Consider the following 20,137-nt stretch of genomic DNA (forward strand, 5'->3'; position numbering starts at 1 on the left):
TGCTGTAGAATACAGCAAAAATGTTTTTTCTTCATATTCTAAAGCTTATAAAGGCCCATAAACAGAACTGTAGCACAGCAGTTTATAAGGGCATGTAGCAGAACACCATGTGAAATATTTCTGTGTTCTGGCCAGTGTGACTTTGTGCTGCTACAGGAACATTTGGAGATTACAGTTTTTTCTGATTGCTTAAACCCTAACTGTGATTCCTGTAGCACAATCTCTAAAACTATTCAGACTTATAGCAAAACCACTCACTGAGTTTGCAAAACTAAAAGCACAAAAACTGCTTTGCACTCAGTTTGCAATTTTGTAACACACACTTTGCAAAACTGTAGGCACAATTCACTGCACAACACTCAATTACCAAATTTCCAACACACTCCTAGCAAAAGTATACACATGTATGGCTATCATTAACACTAATCTGCCAACTGTCTGGCACACTTTCACATGTGAAAACTTTTTTAGATAATTAGTTCACTTTGCAATCAGCCTAAGCACTATAATACAGGTAAGCTGTGTGTGCGGAGTACAATGGAGGGAGCAGAAAGAGTGAGAAGTAGAGGAGGCCGAGGAAGAGGACGTGGAGGTGAAGAAGTAGGATGAAGAGGACGACAAGGACAAGGAGGAGTGGAGAGGAAGGGTAGGAAGAGTAAGAAATAGAATTGCTGATAACATCAGAGCTACAATAGTGGACCATGTAATCAACCGTGGAATGACCCTGAGAATCGGTGAGTACAGTCACTTCGCACAAAGATTTGTAGCACTGCCGTATGCCAATGAGAAACACACCAATACCATAGATGTAAAAATACTGAAATTGTTACTTTACAGAGTTGCTAGATGACCAGATGCTGGGGGCAGAGGAAGCATGTTCACTGCAGACCAAGTAACCCATATAGTCATTATGGCGATTGCAAATAATCCTATACTTGGAAATAAACACTTGTGTTTGTTTTGATGTGTTTGAATAAACAGCAGTACTTGAAGTTTGGATCCCTCTATGCTTATGGATCTATGACAGCAGTATGAGCTCAAACTGACATAGCCTACCTTGTGCACAGAGAAAGCAAAAGCCAGATGTGTTTTGTATTCATACCATCAGTGTGCAGTTGGCGCATTGTGTGCTTAGTAGATGATGGCTTGTGTGTACTGTTTGATACGGAAACACCATTTTTACAAAGGTGTGGAGAGTTAATCTAGCTGTGTTTGCTTTTGCAAGAGAACTACAATGTTTTGATTATTGGGTGACAGGTTTTCTTATTTGTGTGAAGAGTTTTGCAAAATTAGCCAATAGTTACAAAAAATGTGCTTAAGCAATCAGAAAAAACTGTAAATTTGGGATTTAGCAAACTGAAAATGTCAGAGGGATCCGCCTTCAAACGAATCATTTCACAAAACGACTTAAAACCTCTTCAAAGAGTTTTTCCTGTGTCTGACCTCAGCTCTCTGTTTTTCTAACTGATGTTACTTCTAAAAGTAAAAAAAGTTGAATTCATCGCATTCAGCAGTAACGTGAAGCGATCCAAGTCTTTGATGGAGGGAGTCGATTTTGCGACATGTCACTGGCACAAAGGCTGATTCTGGTCATCTGGATGTTTTCAGGGGGAGAAACGTTTCGTCATCATCCAGGCGACGTCTTCAGTCCCAGCTCACTGCAGGTTTCCCCAGTCTTATAAACACTACATTTGCACCGGCCTGCCCAGTTTCTCAGTCAAATAGGAGCTCAAGGTTTCAGCGTCAAGATCAGGAGAAAATCTAGAAGTTACTTGAAATGATTTTGTATTAAACAGTCTAACATTTTGACTCATCAACCAAAGGTGTTCTACACAACTACGCTGTAGCTGATATATCTTATTTAACCTCCTATCAGCTGTCTCAGTGAGTATCCATCCATCCAGTTGTGCTTTAAAGATTAATGTAGACCAATCGTTCTGTGTGTGTGAACTACATAAACCATGAATCACTGTTTCCTTGGCTGTTAAGTGGGAGATAAACTCCCTGGTGTCTCACTCTCGTCACTTGCTGTGTGTACAGAGATGTACTTGGCAAACTCCGCTCTGCTGTTCCATCTTCACATAAAGCAAACCGACAACTGTACATTAATTGTTGAGTGCAATAGTAAGTCTGCCTGTGCCAGTTTAAGCTGCGAGGCTTAACAACGTTTGTGGTGGAAACATTGTGCTTCTCATTTTTTCAGTTTGTTTTCCAAATTCTGAGCGATTTCTGTGAAACGTATTTCATTCTTGGTGATTAGAAGTAGCTAAAGATTCTTTTTGATCTCCGTGAGGCATGAAAGACATTTTTACACCAACTCGAGCAGCTGATGTTTAGCTCACCGTTAGAACCAAGGTTTCCCGTGTCAACTCTCAACCAGTGACTACTTCATGCACGTGTACCGGAGTTCGAACATTTTCGGTTAGAGGATCAAAGAGTCTATTCACACTTATAATTGGTTAGATGACTGCAAACAGCAGCAATGAATTATGCAGCAATTAGTTACGGCCAACACTTCTCAGCTCGTCTTAATGCTGAACGTGTGATAATCAGGTCAAGGACAGACTTCTCAGTCTAACCAGCTACCTGAAGTTAATCTGCACTTCAGTCCTAGAGTACAGCAAGGAGGGATTGTGCTGATCAGGCTTTATTAGCATCCATTAGATCTCCAATTATTCTTTACTCTGTTGTCGTGTAGAGGCCAAAGGTATGTGTTTGTGTGTTTGCAGAGCTTGGTGTTGAATGCAGCGGTGTCATCAGTCATTTATACTTCTGTGTGTGATGTTATTTCCTGACGTCTTTCTTCTCTTTTATAATTTCTTGAATCTGTTTCTTCTAAACTAACTTTTGTCCATAAGACAAATATGGACGGGTTGATTTTGTTGGGTTCACTTCATTGAACCTGAGAACCAGCCTGTTCATTTATGTCCTCTGTAATGGTCATTTGTTTTGGGTCTGCATCTTTTGACTTATTCAAGCCACCCTACTAAGTCCCGATGGACATCCTGCGCTTTCCATTGGTTTCTCGTGCGTTTAGGCTTTTAGCTCCAAAGAGGAAGGAAATCACAAAGTAAACTGGGAAGGTTCATTTTTCCTTGGTTCTCAGGAGGTTAATCAAAGGTTGTTGGACATTAGGGTCACTGTAAGCATGAAGTTTTCTCAAAGGTGGCTTTAAAATGCAAGACAAACGAGGATGAAAAGAAAGGAGGAGCTCTGTAATTTCTATTTTTAAATAAAACCTCATTTATTCTGTGACACTTCTACTGTGTAAGGCCCAGAGGAATATTCAGGAAATGTTATGTAATGCACTGTATTCAACTACTCACTGGCTGGACACTTCTGTCAGAGCTTCGGTTCATACTGATGTGAGAGCATCTCCACATTCATGATGCAAGGATTGATATCTGAGCCAGTTATCTGGTTTCACTTAACCCAGCATTTGTAATCAGGCTGAGGTAGTTATTAAAACAAACCTCCAGCTGTTAGAGATGGGCTAAATCTGTGATAATATTTCTGACAGTATATATATTTTTAAAACTATGATGTATACGGCCTGCAGACAGCAGCAATTCTGAATGTAAGTAGATGAGGCGCCGTCTTTCTTTTCCACTGAGCTACCACCGCTGATGACACACTTCCTAATTTAAAGTGTGAATCTATTGAAACAAGGTGTCAGCAGCAGCATTGTAGAGCAACAGCAGTGACACATGTCAGAGGTAAGAACAAAGCACGGGTAATGTTTTCCCTGGAAATTCATTCCACAATAACTGAAGTAACTGAACCATGAAACTCTGCAGGAGCTGCGCATAATAAAACATAATGTTGTATGTTGGGTCGAGCTTTTTAACCAGTTGCTTCAAGCACTGCTTTTCCACCAGTGATCTCTGTCCACCGTTTATATTAAGCCTCTTTGATACCAGGAAGGAGAAGGAAACGTTGATCGTGTACGTCGAAGGTATCAATGCTCGATCATTAAGACGCAGAGCAACAGAATATTTAGATTTTTATTCTTTCTGTTGCAGCCTGCGTGATGTTTAATGAGAGAGGTGCCCAGTTTAGCGTCGTCTATTTAGGCACATATAACAATCAAATTTAAGGCTACGTCCACACGTACCCGGGTATTTTTGAAAACGCAGATTTTTCTATGCGTTTGCGCCTTTCGTCCACACGTAAACGGCGTTTTCGGTCACTGAAAACGGAGATTTTCAAAAACTCTGTTTTTGCGTTTACGTGTGGACGAGGTAAACGGAGAACATTTTTGACGTCACACTGTGCGCCACGTTATTGTTTCGGTGAAATTAATTTCTACAATGGCGGACTTTGACAAAATACTGTTAATTTTACTCTCTGCAGTGTTTAAATGCTTACATATACACACACAGTTACTGTCCCTCCACACATACGATTCAGTTCTGCTTCTATGCGCCATCTTTGTTTACTCTTTCCCACCCAGGCTGACTTCTGATTGGCCAACATTTCTACACGGATAGGAATATAGCGCCACCTGCTGCTTTGGCATGTTACTAGCAGCGTTTTCCTTCATTTTTGGCTTTTATGTGTGGACGGGATTTTTTTTATAAACGAAAACGGAAAATCTTCGTTTTCAAAAATACCCGTGTACGTGTGGACGTAGCCTAAATTGTGGATAAAATTGTCTATGAATCTATATTTTTAACTCTAATCTATATACATCTATAATTTTTAATATAGATTTGTAGGATTCGTATGGAAAGACAAAGACTTGATCCAAATGTCAAAAACAAAAACCCCCTAACATCAGCGCACAGAGGTTTGAGAGTTTGATGGTTTTATACCTGTTGATTTCTTAATCATTGCTTTCTTGTTAATACCGAGTTCTGAACCAACCGTCCGGATGTTACACCAAGAAAGGAGACCGTCAGACTAGGTAGTGTTCAGTGTTCTGTTCTGATGCTGTGTGTACGCTACCTGTGTGATATGACGATATCTGATGACGATATGAAAACTTCTGTCGTTTCATATCGCGCTGTCTTTTGTTTTGTGGTGTCGCAAAATGAACTCTTTACAGGAATATTTTATATCGTTTTGATGGTCACTGTAGCGGCTATGACCACACTACGGACGGACAAGTGACTGTTTTTACACGTTGTCATTAGCAACAACGACGGTAAACCCAGCGTGTTCGTCCGCTTGTTTATTTTCCAAATAAACCTTTCACAATAAAGCTGAAGATGTCACGATCTGGCTGGCAGACCGTGGGGATGTGTGGGGAAGGAGGACCCAGGCGCGGTACTCTGTGTATAAACAGTGCGTTTATTTACAGTGATGGAAACAATAACAGTAAATCCCCGTGCTCTCCCGTGACTCCCGTGTCGTGTCTTCCCAAAAGTCCGTGCTCCGTGTTCTCCACTGCCGTGTGTCCACACACACCCCGTGCCTGCTGCCCTCCGAGGTTCCACGCTCCTCCTGAGGGGAAAATGACAGAGGCAGCCGTCAAGACACTTAATTCCAGTAGGCATACACTCAGACTTTAGCTAAGCAGAAGACTAACGTGGAGTCTCATGGAATGATCCCGCGTCGGTGGGAGCTCCAAGACTCTCCTAAGTAGCTCCCCCGACGAGCCCTGATCAGCGGCAGGTGTGTGGCTTCGGGTGTGGCCAGTCCTTCCGCAGGGCCACACCCCTCAGGCCTGCAGGTGGCTGAGCTCCATCCTCCAAGCATCCCCGCAGACATAAACACACACACTCACATCTACAATCATGGAGGAGAGCAGCAGCAATACCAAAATACATATAATAATCATAATAATAATATGATACATGACTGCTCAGGGATCCTGGGTCGCCCAGTCCCAGGACCCTGACAGAAGATCCTGTTGAGACTTTTTGAAATAAACTGAAATGATGACAAAATACATTATTCTCAAACATCACATTTCAGAATATGCATCAAACAAATGACCTCAAATAAAAAAAGGTAACTATAAATGGTGCCAGTGAGGATGAGGCAGAACCAGGTAATTATGGGTCAAACTGGTGTTTGACTGAGTGCTCGTATTTAAACTGCTATAAATAACTTGTTGGTCTATAATAGTTGAAACATGTGTCAGATGTGTCCCTCTTGAGCCCTGCACCACTTTTCTTTTTTACCTTTGGGTTTTGGGTTGTAGATACAAACACATACTTTGCCTTGAATGTTATTCACACAGAAATATGTGGTTTGAAAGTGAATTAACCTGTGGCAAACCCTCACGTGGACACCTGCAGATATGCATTGTGACTAAATGCCACATTGTAATTAGTTTGTACACAGACAGACAATCGTAGTAATGAAAGCTAGTGCAGACTGAGCCATGCTGAGCAATTACTTTGCTTTCAGTGTCATCGTAAGGCAGTGAAATAAGGAATTTGTCTTGCTATTGTTCAGTGAGCAGGCAAGACATATTGTGCATAATTTATTCCAGGCAATCAGTTGGTTTAAATGCTCAGAAGCACGCAGAAGACTGGCACAATGGAAGGTCTCTCAGCCTCATCATAACTTTGTCACTTATTCTGTGCGCTGACAATACATGTCATGTTACATTATTTGCCTTGGATGAGTGTGGGCGGGAAAGGCAAACAAGATTAGTTGATGCATGCACTTGTTTTTCTGTGAGGCCTTTAGAAATGGTTTAGTGAGTCAGTGCCAGTAGCACACCCATCAAGCTCATTTCTGACAGCAGTGGATATCTCTGAAACTGCTGGAGTAATTCTCTGCCGGCACGCTAAGGTTGCTTCGAGGTGGTCCATCTGAAGAGCTGCTGCTTGAGACGGGCTGGATTCCCCCCCCTAACCAGTGTGTGCTGGAAAATCTGCCTCCATTTCATTCCTTATATGCACTGTACGCCAGCTGTGAAGCTCACTTTGGTTTCTGTGGGCTGTGGGTTAAATCCTAGACCGAGTTGGGGTTTGTTGGACTGAGAGTCTACACTGAGCGGTGCTGAACAAATACAACTCATCCTAAAAGATGTTGATGGATTAAGAGCTTTTATTCAAACTAGAAAGACAGAGGGCAGCAGTAATAACTACGACCCACACAGGTTTGAATCAGCTATACTACTTGTATAGTTACTCTTTTTTAAAATCTAAATGCTTACATGTCACAGAATGATTAAAATTATTAGGTTAACACAGAATTTGCAACAACTATATTTATTTTCTTTTTTCCATTTTCCAGATTCGACCAATCAGAGCACGCTCAGTGTGCAAAGGCCTTTACAATATTGATGCATTTAATCAGTCCAGTAGTTTCAAGCCCGTAAATATAAAATTCCTGTAATTCCATAAAAAACCAAAACATAACGTGTACACTTGCATCATGTCTCGGTGCTACAAATGCACACTGCATTAGAGCTGGTCTCTCCAGCCTCAGTGTTGTAGACTATTGACATGTTATCAGTGCAGCTGCGGCAGCTTTGCACTTCCATGCTGATAGCCACTTCATCTGCTTAAACGTCTCCCTGGGGCTGTTAACAGCAATGGCTCTAACAAAAAGAGTAAAATAGGTCACCACTTCAGATAACAAAGCTGATTTGCTCGATAACTTTTACAGTAGAGGCTGTAATACATTGCACAGCCCCTTCAGCTGCAGCCTATTAGTGCTGATGAGCGCTTTCAGACTCTGTAACTCCCATATTGCAGTTGCAAGTTGTGTAACTCATCTTATTGCTTTGTTTTCAGTATCCAGTTTGTCCATGAAGACAAATGTTCTCCTGTATAGTTTCATGTTGACAGAAGACAAAGTGGACTTAAATGTTCAGGGTTTCTGTTGTTAGCGCCGCTGTGTGCCCCTCAGCTACACGCTCCTGTTTTCTGTCCATCAGATTTGATTTAAAACCATTTTGCAATCAGTCCTGCTTACTTTACCTCACTGTGACATCAAAGTCCTCCAAACACAACTGATGCATGAGTGAGAGAGAGAGCGTGAGCAGTGTGTAGGTTCATGCTAATGTCAGCATGCTAACATAGTGAGGTCATGTTTTTACAGTTGCTCTATGAGCATGTCAGCTAATTTTGAAGTGGATGATCAGGTTTTCACATGAGAATTAAGAAGAACAGTAAAGTCATCGCAGTTCATCCTTGGACCATGAATATATGTGTTTCATTTATTTATCAGCCTCACGGAGGAATAATGAGTCACCTTTCATTAGCAGGTCATCCAGTAGCTATGAATATCTGTTCAAGTCATGTTCCACAGAGAGGGTTCACTCCCGTGACCTTTCACCTTCACGATAAGAAGCCTGTTAATCAAAGCAATTACAGTCTGTCCACTCAGTGACTACACAGGAAGAAACACTTAAAAATCCCTTGAAAAGCTCGTCTTGTCTTCTGTAATCTGTGATCTGAATGCGATGTTGCTCCAGACACCTTTCCTTTCCAACATGAGCTCTATAAATATACTAGAGGCTCTTTTTCAGTGTATTTGTTGGTTTCCATTCGTGTGACTTGTGTTATTACAGTCCATGTGCACATACATGGTAATGTCTGAGCTGACAGGTGGGAGGGAAAAAGGATCGAAGAGAATGAGCTGAAAATATAATAAATTTTAAAAAATTAATCCATTTAAAATATGTCAACATGGACTTTGTGGTTGTGGCCGCTACAGTGACTGAAACAAAAGGTTGTGTAGCGTTGCGTGAGATGTAGCACTAAAGTGTCACATCCATGGTTTAAATCCACCTGGCATTTGCTGGAACCTCCACTGTGTTCTTTGAGAAAAGGAAAAAAACTGTCAGTGACCTTGTTCTTTTATTCTTTGTTGGAGAAAATTTAGTGATGGAACATCGAAGCCTTTCTGCATGATAGCCCTTCAATTTAGAGCAAATACTCTCTGCTTATTGTAGAGGAGATTTGCTATCTGTCAAAATGGGCTTTTGTGAAAAGGTATTCAGCTGTTTTTGAGCTCTGCAGTGTGTAATGAGCAGCTTTTCATAGATATAAAAATTCAGTCAAACACACATTTAACTGCTGATTGTTGGTGTGACTGCAGGCTTCTTACAGGCCAGTTGTCTGGCTGATACAGTCTGTAGTACATTGCTTGCACGAAGATGAAATACTTGTTTTGACTCTAATAAAAGCTTTGTCTTGTTCTGTTTTCTTCCTAGAAGAACATGACGCTAAAGCCTCAGGAAGGCAGAGACAACCAGGCAGGATCCCTGCATAAGAAAACCCCTTCTAGGGTTCCCAATGGCCTGAGCCTGGAGCCCTGCAGGAACAATTTCCACCACCAGTCCTCAGACCAGGAGAACAACCCCCGCTTGGCTCACTCGCAAGGGAAAAAGAAGAAGCACCTGAACAAGAAACACACGATGGTGAGTTATGAAAAACCAAAGAAACCAGTAAGAGTAGAAGGACCATCATTAAAAACTGTTTTCTTATAAATGCTTGTTTAGTTTTAGTTTCCTTTAGTTTAAATTAAATGAGTACTTCACTTAACAACTGGTTGTTTACAGGCTCTGGAGATGACTGGCTGTGGGCTTAATGGAGCAGCTTTTGTTACACTGTGGCATTTGAACCAAAACCACAGTTTGTTCCTAACACTAACCAAGTTATTCTTATTACATAAACCGACCAACGAGTCAATCTGAAAGTAAAAGGCCAAGCGCAGTGCCCAAAGGTCTAATGGGAATTCACACGTCTGTAAAAATGGCATAGCTGCTATATTAGAACACTTTGGTGGAAAGCACTTTATAAAGGAAAAAATCACATGGCATACATGCAGAGTTGGGACGCAAAAAGCATATCGACATTTTAAGGACTGAGGTTTGTCCTGTGCTTTAAACTGATGCTTGTTGAGCAGAAAATGGATCCTCTGATGGTGTCGATTTTGATAATTAATGCTAATTCAGCGTCCAGCTGTCAGATGCTCAGAGTTTTACTGGCACGTGTACATTTTACTGATCTGTGCGGTGGGGAAAAAGCTTTTATATTTTAAAATATTAATACAGTTTAATTGATACAATGTAATTTATTGATCTAAATCTGTAACATAATGTTACTAAAGCCATGAAATAAATATGACTGAGTCTGACCGATGTGCCCCTTTTTGGTGAGAAAAGTGGGACGGCCCATTTTTAAAAGTAAATCATTTGTATCGAGGATTTTTGGAAGTTGCTCGATAAAACATTGCACCTCTAATGGTTAAATCAAAGAGTCCAAACGCTCTACAAGAGTGAAGTCTAGCTCCTGTGAGGTGTGGGTGTAATTTAATGTATGACTCAGAACATGTTTTTGTGTGTAGCAAGGTGACGAGGTCATCAGTGAATATTTGTGGCACCCTGATGCAGGAGCGTAGTTTACAGCACTGTCACACACACAGAGCAGCGTCGAGCTGAATATGCAAGAGTGTGTTTCTGAGCTTCACGAGGGAGAACCTACACACAGTTTGTTTCATATGCACACAGTTTGTTTCATATGCACACAGTTTGTTTCATATACACACAGTTTGTTTCATATGCACACACTTTGTTTCATATACACACAGTTTGTTTCATATGCACAGAGTTTGTTTCATATGCACACACTTTGTTTCATATGCACACACTTTGTTTCATATGCACACAGTTTGTTTCATATGCACAGTTTGTTTCATATACACACAGTTTGTTTCATATGCACACACTTTGTTTCATATACACACAGTTTGTTTCATATGCACACACTTTGTTTCATATACACACAGTTTGTTTCATATGCACACACTTTGTTTCATATGCACACACTTTGTTTCATATGCACACACTTTGTTTCATATGCACACAGTTTGTTTCATATGCACAGTTTGTTTCATATGCACACACTTTGTTTCATATACACACAGTTTGTTTCATATGCACAGAGTTTGTTTCATATGCACACACTTTGTTTCATATGCACACACTTTGTTTCATATGCACACACTTTGTTTCATATGCACAGTTTGTTTCATATGCACACACTTTGTTTCATATGCACACACTTTGTTTCATATGCACACAGTTTGTTTCATATGCACAGTTTGTTTCATATGCACACACTTTGTTTCATATGCACACACTTTGTTTCATATACACACAGTTTGTTTCATATACACACACTTTGTTTCATATACACACAGTTTGTTTCATATGCACACACTTTGTTTCATATGCACACACTTTGTTTCATATGCACACACTTTGTTTCATATACACACAGTTTGTTTCATATACACACAGTTTGTTTCATATACACACAGTTTGTTTCATATACACACAGTTTGTTTCATATGCACACAGTTTGTTTCATATGCACACAGTTTGTTTAAATGTACACTGTGCAGTAACAGTGTTTCAACTTTGACCTGTTGGTCAAAAATCTGTGCATTGCACACATGTGGATATCACATAAGCAAACTGCATTACATCACTTACATCACATTGTTTTTCTTCTTATTGCCTCATACCTGCCTAGTTTTAGGGGGATTTGCTGAAGTCTAAATGCTGTAACTTTTTTCTCTGCTAGTGTTTTTTCAGAGTAAAGGAGTCATTTGTCCATCTTGCATCTTGTAATAAATGGATTAACACCTGATGAGAAGCTTTTATTGCACTTAAATGAACATAACGAGTTGCCTTCCATTTGAGTAATGTCATTTCACGGTTTTCTCCTTCGCTGCTGTTTGGAGACGAGCGCGCGCGCACGCACGCACACGCACGCGCGCGCGCACACACACACACACACACACTCTTGAGCAGAGCTGGTGCCAACGTAAATGGCAGCAAATATTCAGTAATAGGGTCTCTTCAGTAATACATGTGCATAGCTTCCTTTGGCAATGTCAAAAATATGTTATATATGTTATGCTTTTATTTTATATGGTACACTGCGAGAAATGTAATGCTCAGCTGGCGAGCTCTTCAGTCTGTTACTTTGAGATCATGTGTGCAGCTCTCACAGCCTGTTTTGGGAGGGTGTTGTAACTGTTTCATGTCCTTTCCTGTTGTTGCTATTATGGTTGTCTATAAAAAATACTCAGATATTAATATCAAAGGAAGATACTCATTTACAGCAGTATGGATGCCGACAGTGCTGTATGTTCACACAGCTCCTCCCTCACTCACAGCTGAAGTAGTTAACATTCATAACGCTGATCAGTGCTTTAGGAGGGATGCCAGAAATCAGTAAAGCTCCTGTTTCAATAACACTGAAGTTAACATGTGCAATGTAAATGTTAGCAGTTAGCTATTAGTAATTATTTACAGCCACAGTTGTAATCTCTTATAGTTGACATAGCAGCTTGTGCACTTTAGTTAAATAAAAGGTGAATAATATTTGCAGGCTGAACAGCCATGCAGAGCAGATTACTCCAGATTACCAGTGTGGAGAAGTAATCTGAGGGAACAAAGAGTGAAATTCAGAGCAGCAGAATCAGAGTTCAGGGCTGAGGGTGTAAAGAGCTGCAGATGTTTAACTTTAACTTTCCTGTTTGTGCAATCAAGTGTTTCTTCTTTTGTTGCAGCCGGCTGTGAGGTCAGACTGGTTCAGTGTTTCATACTGAGCTTCTTTATTTTAGCATGACTGTGCCGAGTTAAAAACTGTCTAAATTCTTTCATCTTTAATAAAACGATCAGCATTGCTGCTTTACCAGGTGTAACTATGAAGTTTAACTTCCAGGCATCCATGAAAACAAAAGTTATTACATTTAACGGAGTTAGAAGTTAGCGGAAGTTAGCTCGCTAGTTTCGCTAGTTACCTAAGCATGATATAGCATGTTCTGACTGAGAGATTTCTGAAAAAATTCAAACGTACAGCTCTGCTATCACTTCCAACATAAATGAAGACAGGAAACTAAACAGCAGTGACGTTTGTAGGGTTACTGAAGTTGGGCTAGCTGCTATATAATGATGTGCTACGTGATCGCTAGCGACACAGCTATGTTAGCATAACATAAACAGTGAAGCTGGAGGACGAACACTAACACTTTTCCACTTATAAAAGTTAACGTGAAGGTTCTTCATGGTTAGAGACAAATGCAATCGCATGGCAGGATGCTGTAAACGGACCAAACTTCAGTCAGGAGAACAACTGAGATAATCCATCCACAATACGAGGTTAGTCATTAATATACTGCAACAACATGGGAATAGAGCAGCTGCCAGAGAATTCAACATTAATGAATCAATGGTACAGAAGTGGAGGAAGCAAGAAGAATGAGTTTAATAAAGTTTGATTTATCTGACTGCTTTGTTTCACTTAATGTGCCTTATAATCCCGTGCACCTTATGGTCCGAAAAATGCGTACTGCACACTGCAGTTTAATGTTGCAAAGCACCTCTTTTTAACTTCAGTAGATATTATACATGGTTATGCTCAGGATATGTCAGCCCATTTCTACTGGAAATGCCTTTTGGTTAAACTTTCAGCAAGGAATTTGCATTTGCACTGTTACATTTTTATAAAGCTTTAATGTACATAAAAACCAGCTTCTTGTTTAAGTGAAAATAAATGGAAGGTTGTCTTTTTGCGCTAGTAATGTTGTGGAGTTGTATTTTGTCTCGCATCAATTATATCGTCAGTTATATCGTTATCGCAAATTTTCAAATATATATCGTGATAAATATTTTTGGCATATCGCCCTGCTCTACCCCTGAGCTTAATCTTCTGTGGTAATTGTACTGAGCATTTTCTTTGGTATCAAGTTCAAATTTCTAGTCTGCAGCTATAACAGATATGCAAACAATCATCTTTGATTGGTTTTGTGTTGCTATGACTGTGATTGTGTATTTTAGTGGAGAATGACGATCAGGTCCAGTCCTGATCTTCTTAGCAGCCAGCGTCTGCGGACACATTCAGACACGCGTGCCACATTTTCTCCCACATGTGAGCTGACATGCAGGCGAACATGCAGGCGAACGTTTACTCGGCGTGCGTCACCACAGCGATGGCTCTGTCTTGATAGTGGCAACACTAATGAGTTAATTGCAAGGCATTCAAGGTTTTCACTGGTGAGAGCTCTCCAAATTACAATGGCACACTCTGATCTCAGTAAATATCCTAAATGATTGTAACGATTACACTGCAGATGGTTTGGATAATGCAATCCGCTGGCTGGCGTGCAGCTGTGACGCACAGCTACAGTCGTCTGTGTTGAAAAAGTTTGTTTGTTTGCAGATCGACCCGTTCACCTTGATGCTCAATAACAACCTAATCTGACATCTGCATAATTGAAAAGATCATCATCTCTGCCTTACTCCACCCCTTTTTGTCCTCTTTGAGGAAAACGAGCTGCAGTGGAACTGCGATCTGTCGTTTTTGGCCTTCAGTATAAATAAATGTTAAGTCTTTGTCCTAACACAAGGTTAAAATTTTAAATGTCAGAGGTTTAATTGTCCCTGTGGTCTGAATAGAGTGGCTGTTATAAGTGCTTCTGTTACCTCTGACTTTAAGTAGAGTGAGAGAGAAAGAAAGATGAAAAATTTGATGTTAAATAAAGCAAAAGGTGTTTTTTTTCCCCTTTTTTTCTTCTTCTTTGTTCCCCTTCCAGCCAAGTTTTCAGATTGCAGCGAATGCTTTCGATCTCTGGCACTGACCCAATGCACTGAGCTGAGATACTGTAAGCTCAAGGGGGGAAATAGAGAAATGTTTATAAGCGCCTCTGACATATCGCCTCACAGTGAAGAGCCCAGATAGAGGAAGCTTCAGTGGAGATGGATGAGAGCGCAGTAACAAACCACAATGATGACTCGCTCCTCTGCCTTTATCATATCACAGTTTGGTTTTTGTCTTTTGCTCCGGGGGATTGTTTTTGCTTAATTGTCACTTGTGCCATATTGAGTTACTGATCCTGTCTTTCTAAAGAAAGACTTCCAGGCTTTAGTTAAAATGTAATCACAGCCCTTTAAGGTCGAGGAGTGTTTCTGTGGTCAGTTAGCTCAAGGCAGTGTGTGTGTGTGTGTGTGTGTGTGTGTGTGTGTGTGTGTGTGTGTGTGTGTGTGTGTGTGTGTGTGTGTGTTAATAGAGGCTAAATCTCGTACAGACATCCAAGCAAACATATTATTTTAATCTTGCTCTCCCCACATTCCCCATCTGTCTCTAATGTGCAGTATAAATAAAGTATAAAACTTCTTTATGTGTGTAATATTTGTGTATCATAAAGGTTTATTACAGCAAGTAAACTGTGCAGAAGAAGAGCTCACATTTATTACTGGATATTTTGTGTGAATGAGCTTTGATTGCTGTTTTATAATGCGAGACCTGCACTCGTACACGCTCCACAGTACCATGATGGCACCGGTTCTGACATAAACGGTAGTAACCAGACCGAAAAGCAGCGCACATTTCGGTGCTTTATTTCCCTGAGCTGTGATACACTTTAGATTCTAGCCAATCATTTTACCTTTGTGAGCGTAGTAGGCGGGTCCAGGTACGTACGTTCTTTTAGAGCAGAGCTACAGATTAAAATGCCCAAGGCGAAGCGGTCAAAGTCTGGCTGTACTTCACAGCAAAAGATGCAAACTCAGCAGCAACAAGTGCTTTAAGCTGATACTGTGATACTGTGAAAGGAGGTAACACCAAGAATCCGATTAAACACCTGGCGACGCATAGCGGTTTGTTAAAGCCGAGAAATGCGCCGTATTTGATAGCTTGCTGCGAGACCTCACACCGTGCACATCTACTGCGGGTGTGGTGCCTGTTATCTGACCCGGAGTTAGCAACATCCCCCAAAAACCCGAAGAGGAGAGTCCTGGCCCCTAGCCCTGCCAGTGTAGCAGAAATGATGAGGATGATGATGCAGCAGCAGCCGTTCTTCTCTGCGTGAGGAGCTTAATGTTGTTCGTGTATAATTTACGTTGAGTAGGCTAACCACGTGATTACATTAATGCATGTAAGGTGAACTAGCAAACATCATCATAGCTACATGTGGCTGTCCTCTTGTTTGATGGCAGATACTCCCTTCACCCTGGCCAAAAAGGCTAAAATGACCATAGAAAAAGTGGAAAACAGTTAAACATGAGAGGTTTTGGACAAAGTTTGTGTTTTTTCCATTGTTTAAGCACTGCTTCCAGCCAAGAGTGATACCATATATGCCCCATAGCTGCAGAAAAGGCTAACATTGTTATCTTTTTACAAAACAACAGCTGAACATGAGAGGTTTTAGGACCAATTTTGTGTTCTCCATTCTTTAAGCACCGTTTAAGCACCGTTTGAGCACCGGCACCGTTTCAAAAGTACCGGTTTGGCACCGGTATCGGATAAAACCTAAACGATACCCATCCCTAGTCAGGAGATACCGTTGAATGTTAGAGTTTATGTTAAAGCATTGTTACTACTTATTGTAAAGACTGGTTTTAAGCTCAAATGTAAAGATATTTATACCCACTTCACCAGTAAAGAGAAAACACAAAGCTGGAAGGAAAAGTGCTCCAGCTGAGATCTCTGCATGGATTTTGACTAAATTGAGGAAAATCTTTGATTTTTGCCTGTTAGTAAATATTAAAGGGGCAAATTTGTGACTGTGGACCAGGATTCAGGCTCGGATATCTTTCCTGTGCTCGAGCAACAATGTAAAAGTTTTCTCTGTGTGTGTGTGTGTGTGGGTGTGTGGGTGTGTGGTGGGGGGGAGGACCAGGGGTTTGTTCTGACGACACTCGTCTGCTCACTGATGACTTTCTGCTTCTTAATTCAGATAAAACTGAGGTATTTGTACTCGGCCCTGAAAAGCTTAGAAATATGGTATCTAAGCAGATTCTTACTCTGGATGGCATTACCTTGGCCTCCAGTAACGCTGTGAGGAACCTTGGAGTCATTTTTGACCAGGACATGTCCTTCAATGCACATATTAAACAAATATGTAAGACTGCTTTCTTCCATTTGTGCAACATCTCTAAAGTTAGAAATATCCTGTCTCAGAGTGACGCTGAAAAACTAGTTCATGCATTTATTACTTCCAGGCTGGACGACTGTAATTCATTATTATCAGGATGTCCTAAAAACTCCCTGAAAAGCCTTCAGCTAATCCAAAATGCTGCAGCAAGAGTCCTGACAGGGACTAGAAAGAGAGCAGATTTCTCCTGTTTTGGCTTCCTGTTAAATCCAGAATTCAAAATCCTGCTCCTCACATACAAGGTCTTAAATAATCAGGCCCCATCTTATCTTAATGACCTTGTAGTACCATGTCAGCCTATTAGAGCACTTCGCTCTCGCTCTGCAGGCCTACTTGTTGTTCCTAGAGTATTTAAAAGTAGAATGGGAGGCAGAGCCTTCAGTTTTCAGGCCCCTCTTCTGTGGAACCAGCTTCCAGTTTGGATTCAGGAGACAGACACTATCTCTACTTTCAAGATTAGGCTTCAAACTTTCCTTTTTGCTAAAGCATATAGTTAGGGCTGGACCATGTGACCCTGAATCCTCCCTTAGTTATGCTGCAATAGACGTAGGCTGCCGGGGGATTCCCATGGTGCATTGAGTTTTTCCTTTCCAGTCACCTTTCTCACTCACTATGTATTAATAGACCTCTCTGCATTGAATCATATCTGTTATTAATCTCTGTCTCTCTTCCACAGCATGTCTTTATCCTGTCTTCCTTCTCTCACCCCAACCAATCACAGCAGATGGCCCCGCCCCTCCCTGAGCCTGGTTCTGCCGGAGGTTTCTTCCTGTTAAAAGGGAGTTTTTCCTTCCCACTGTCGCCAAAGTGCTTGCTCATAGGGGGTCATATGATTGTTGGGTTTTTCTCTGTATCTATGAAGCGCCTTGAGGCGACTTTTGTTGTGATTTGGCGCTATATAAATAAAATTGAATTGAATTGAATTGTATTGATGTTGGAGTGGTGGCCTGTGGTGAACAGAGGGCCACGCTGTGAGGCCCATCTGGTCTGTGGTGCTGGGGAATAGGAAGACAAGAAGTGGGGGTGGGATTTGGGGGAGGGCAAGGCTTAGGTTGGACATCTCCCCCCAATGCCCCACATCTCAGTCTGTCTGTCTGTGTTTGTTCTCAGACGTCAGGAACAACGATTTTTACGCCTGAATGATGCAGAAGTTTGTCTGAGTTAGAGTTTGCTGAGAATCCATCAGCTATTATTGCTACATACAGATTAGCTAAGTTAGCTATTCACCACGAGTATCTTTACACAAACAGTGCAATTAGAAACATGTTTGAAGTTTGTCCCAGTAATCCTTCCATTAAAAAAGAAGGGACTTAAATTTGGAATATTATCATTATGCACACTGACTTTCACGGGACAAAGATTTGCTTTTATTAGTCAGGAGTTTAGATGTAACTATAAAGTGTTTGATTCATGGAAACCCCTCAGTAGTGTGAGAAAATGATTACAGCGGTCCTTCGTTTATCGCAGGAGTTACGTTCTAAAAATAACACAATAGGTGAAATCAGAAGTAGCCAACTTTATTTTTTACAATTGTTATAGATGTTTAAGGCTGTAAAACCTCTCACTACACACTTTATACACTTTTCTCAGACAGGCACGAACATTTTCACACTTTTGTCTCTTGTTTAAACTCTCAAAGTTCAAACCTTCATAGAAAAATAAGTTCATTATTATAGGATGAAACCAAAGATCAAACCATGTTTTCAGGTCCAGAACGATAGAGCAGCTGCCAGAGAATTCAACATTAATGAATCATCAATGGTACGGAAGTGGAGGAAGCAAGAAGAATGAGTAAAGTTTGACTTTTCTGTTTTATTTCGCTTAATGCGCCTTATAATCCGAAAAATACTGCAACTTCTACCTTCCTTCCTGGCGATCGTGGCTCAAGAGTTGGGAGTTCGCCTTGTAATAGGAAGGTTGCTGGTTCGAGCCCCGGCTCGGACAGTCTCGGTCGTTGTGTCCTTGGGCGAAACACTTCACCTGTTGCCTACTGGTGGTGGTCAGAGGGCCCGGTGGCGCCAGTGTCCGGCAGCCTCGCCTCTGTCAGTGCGCCCCAGGGTGGCTGTGGCTACAATGTAGCTGCCATCACCAGTGTGTGAATGTCTGGATGACTGGATGTAGTGTAAAGCTCTTTGGGGTCCTTAGGGGCTAGTAAAGCGCTATACAAATACAGGCCATTTACCATTTACCATTCCTTTAGCATGTCCAGAAGTCTGACTTTTTGTGCGATGGTTAGCGTCTTCCTCTGCCTTTGGGTGCTACTGCAGGAGCCTTTGATGGTGCAAAAAGTTTCATTGACATTGTTGTGTTTGTTGGGGAGAAAACATACAAACATACAGTGCAGCACTTCAGAGTCACACTGCTAGCGATCGAAGATTTATGTAAATTTGATAAGCTGAACACATTCTGTCCTGTACAGCAGACACGGCACAAGATTGATTGACAGTGGTCTACAGCCAGTCAGGACGGAGAACACAATGCGCAGTTAAAAAAATTGCACAAAATAAATCAGCAACAGTAGCCCTGCGACAGACTGGCGACCTGTCCAGGGTGTACCCGCCTCTCGCCCTATGACAGCTGGGATAGGCTCCAGCGCCCCCCGCGACCCTGAAAAGGATAAGCGGAAGCGAATGGATGGATGGATGGAAATGCGCAAAACAGGCGAACCGCGTTACAGCGAGGGACCACTGTACGTACTCATGCTACTGCAATCTTGCACCATAGCAGTTGAGCGTGTGCACGTAGCCACCATATCTCACCACAGTGCATGTGTAGAATAATTCTGTTTAACAAGCAAATTCTCACACTTGTGTCTTTTTTTTAAATTGCTTTTAGGATGTTCTCACAAAAATACAACACGTGTAATTACTTTCATCTCAGCATTAATAGTTTGCACCTTGATATCCTTTTTGCAAATCCCTCCAGCACAATAACTGAACTCTGGATTAAGTGCGATCTTTGGCATCGCAGGCTGTCAGCTGCTCGTGGTGTTATATTGGCTCATATAACAGTGTAGTGTAATGGGGATAATGAGCCCCTTCTGTGTTTGAGCAAATCACACTGCTGGTTGTGTTTTTTGGAAATAAGCAGGTCTTTCAGAACAATTAAAAAGAAATCTGTGGATTCAACATGTTATTATCTTTTAAACACGCAAATAGTCTCACGATGCTTTCCTCTAAAAAGGTAAAAAATAATCCATCCAGGATGTTTGCAGTTGAATATGTGTACCGTAAGGTTTTTGTGACAGTTTGACATTTTATTTAAAAAGTAGGCGCCTGTC

General features: G+C 41.2%; 1 protein-coding gene across 12 annotated transcripts in view; it reads left to right on the top strand.

Moving 5' to 3' along the window:
- Positions 1 to 20,137, top strand: part of auts2a (activator of transcription and developmental regulator AUTS2 a) — a 351,111-nt gene that overhangs the window by 75,042 nt on the left and 255,932 nt on the right. For 10 of the 12 annotated variants that reach the window (XM_085288152.1, XM_085288155.1, XM_085288144.1 and 7 more), the window contains exon 3: positions 9,122 to 9,328. In XM_085288152.1, coding sequence (XP_085144278.1) covers positions 9,122 to 9,328 — 207 coding nt within the window. The remainder of the gene's footprint in view (positions 1 to 9,121; positions 9,329 to 20,137) is intronic. The other 2 variants (XM_085288146.1, XM_085288151.1) reach the window with 1 other exon arrangement.

The sequence above is a fragment of the Mchenga conophoros genome, linkage group LG10, assembly GCF_057382185.1.
Source record: "Mchenga conophoros isolate Kocher_MC1m ecotype Shallow Benthic linkage group LG10, M_conophoros_male_GT1.1, whole genome shotgun sequence".
In the NCBI taxonomy this organism is placed as follows: Eukaryota; Metazoa; Chordata; class Actinopteri; order Cichliformes; family Cichlidae; genus Mchenga; species Mchenga conophoros.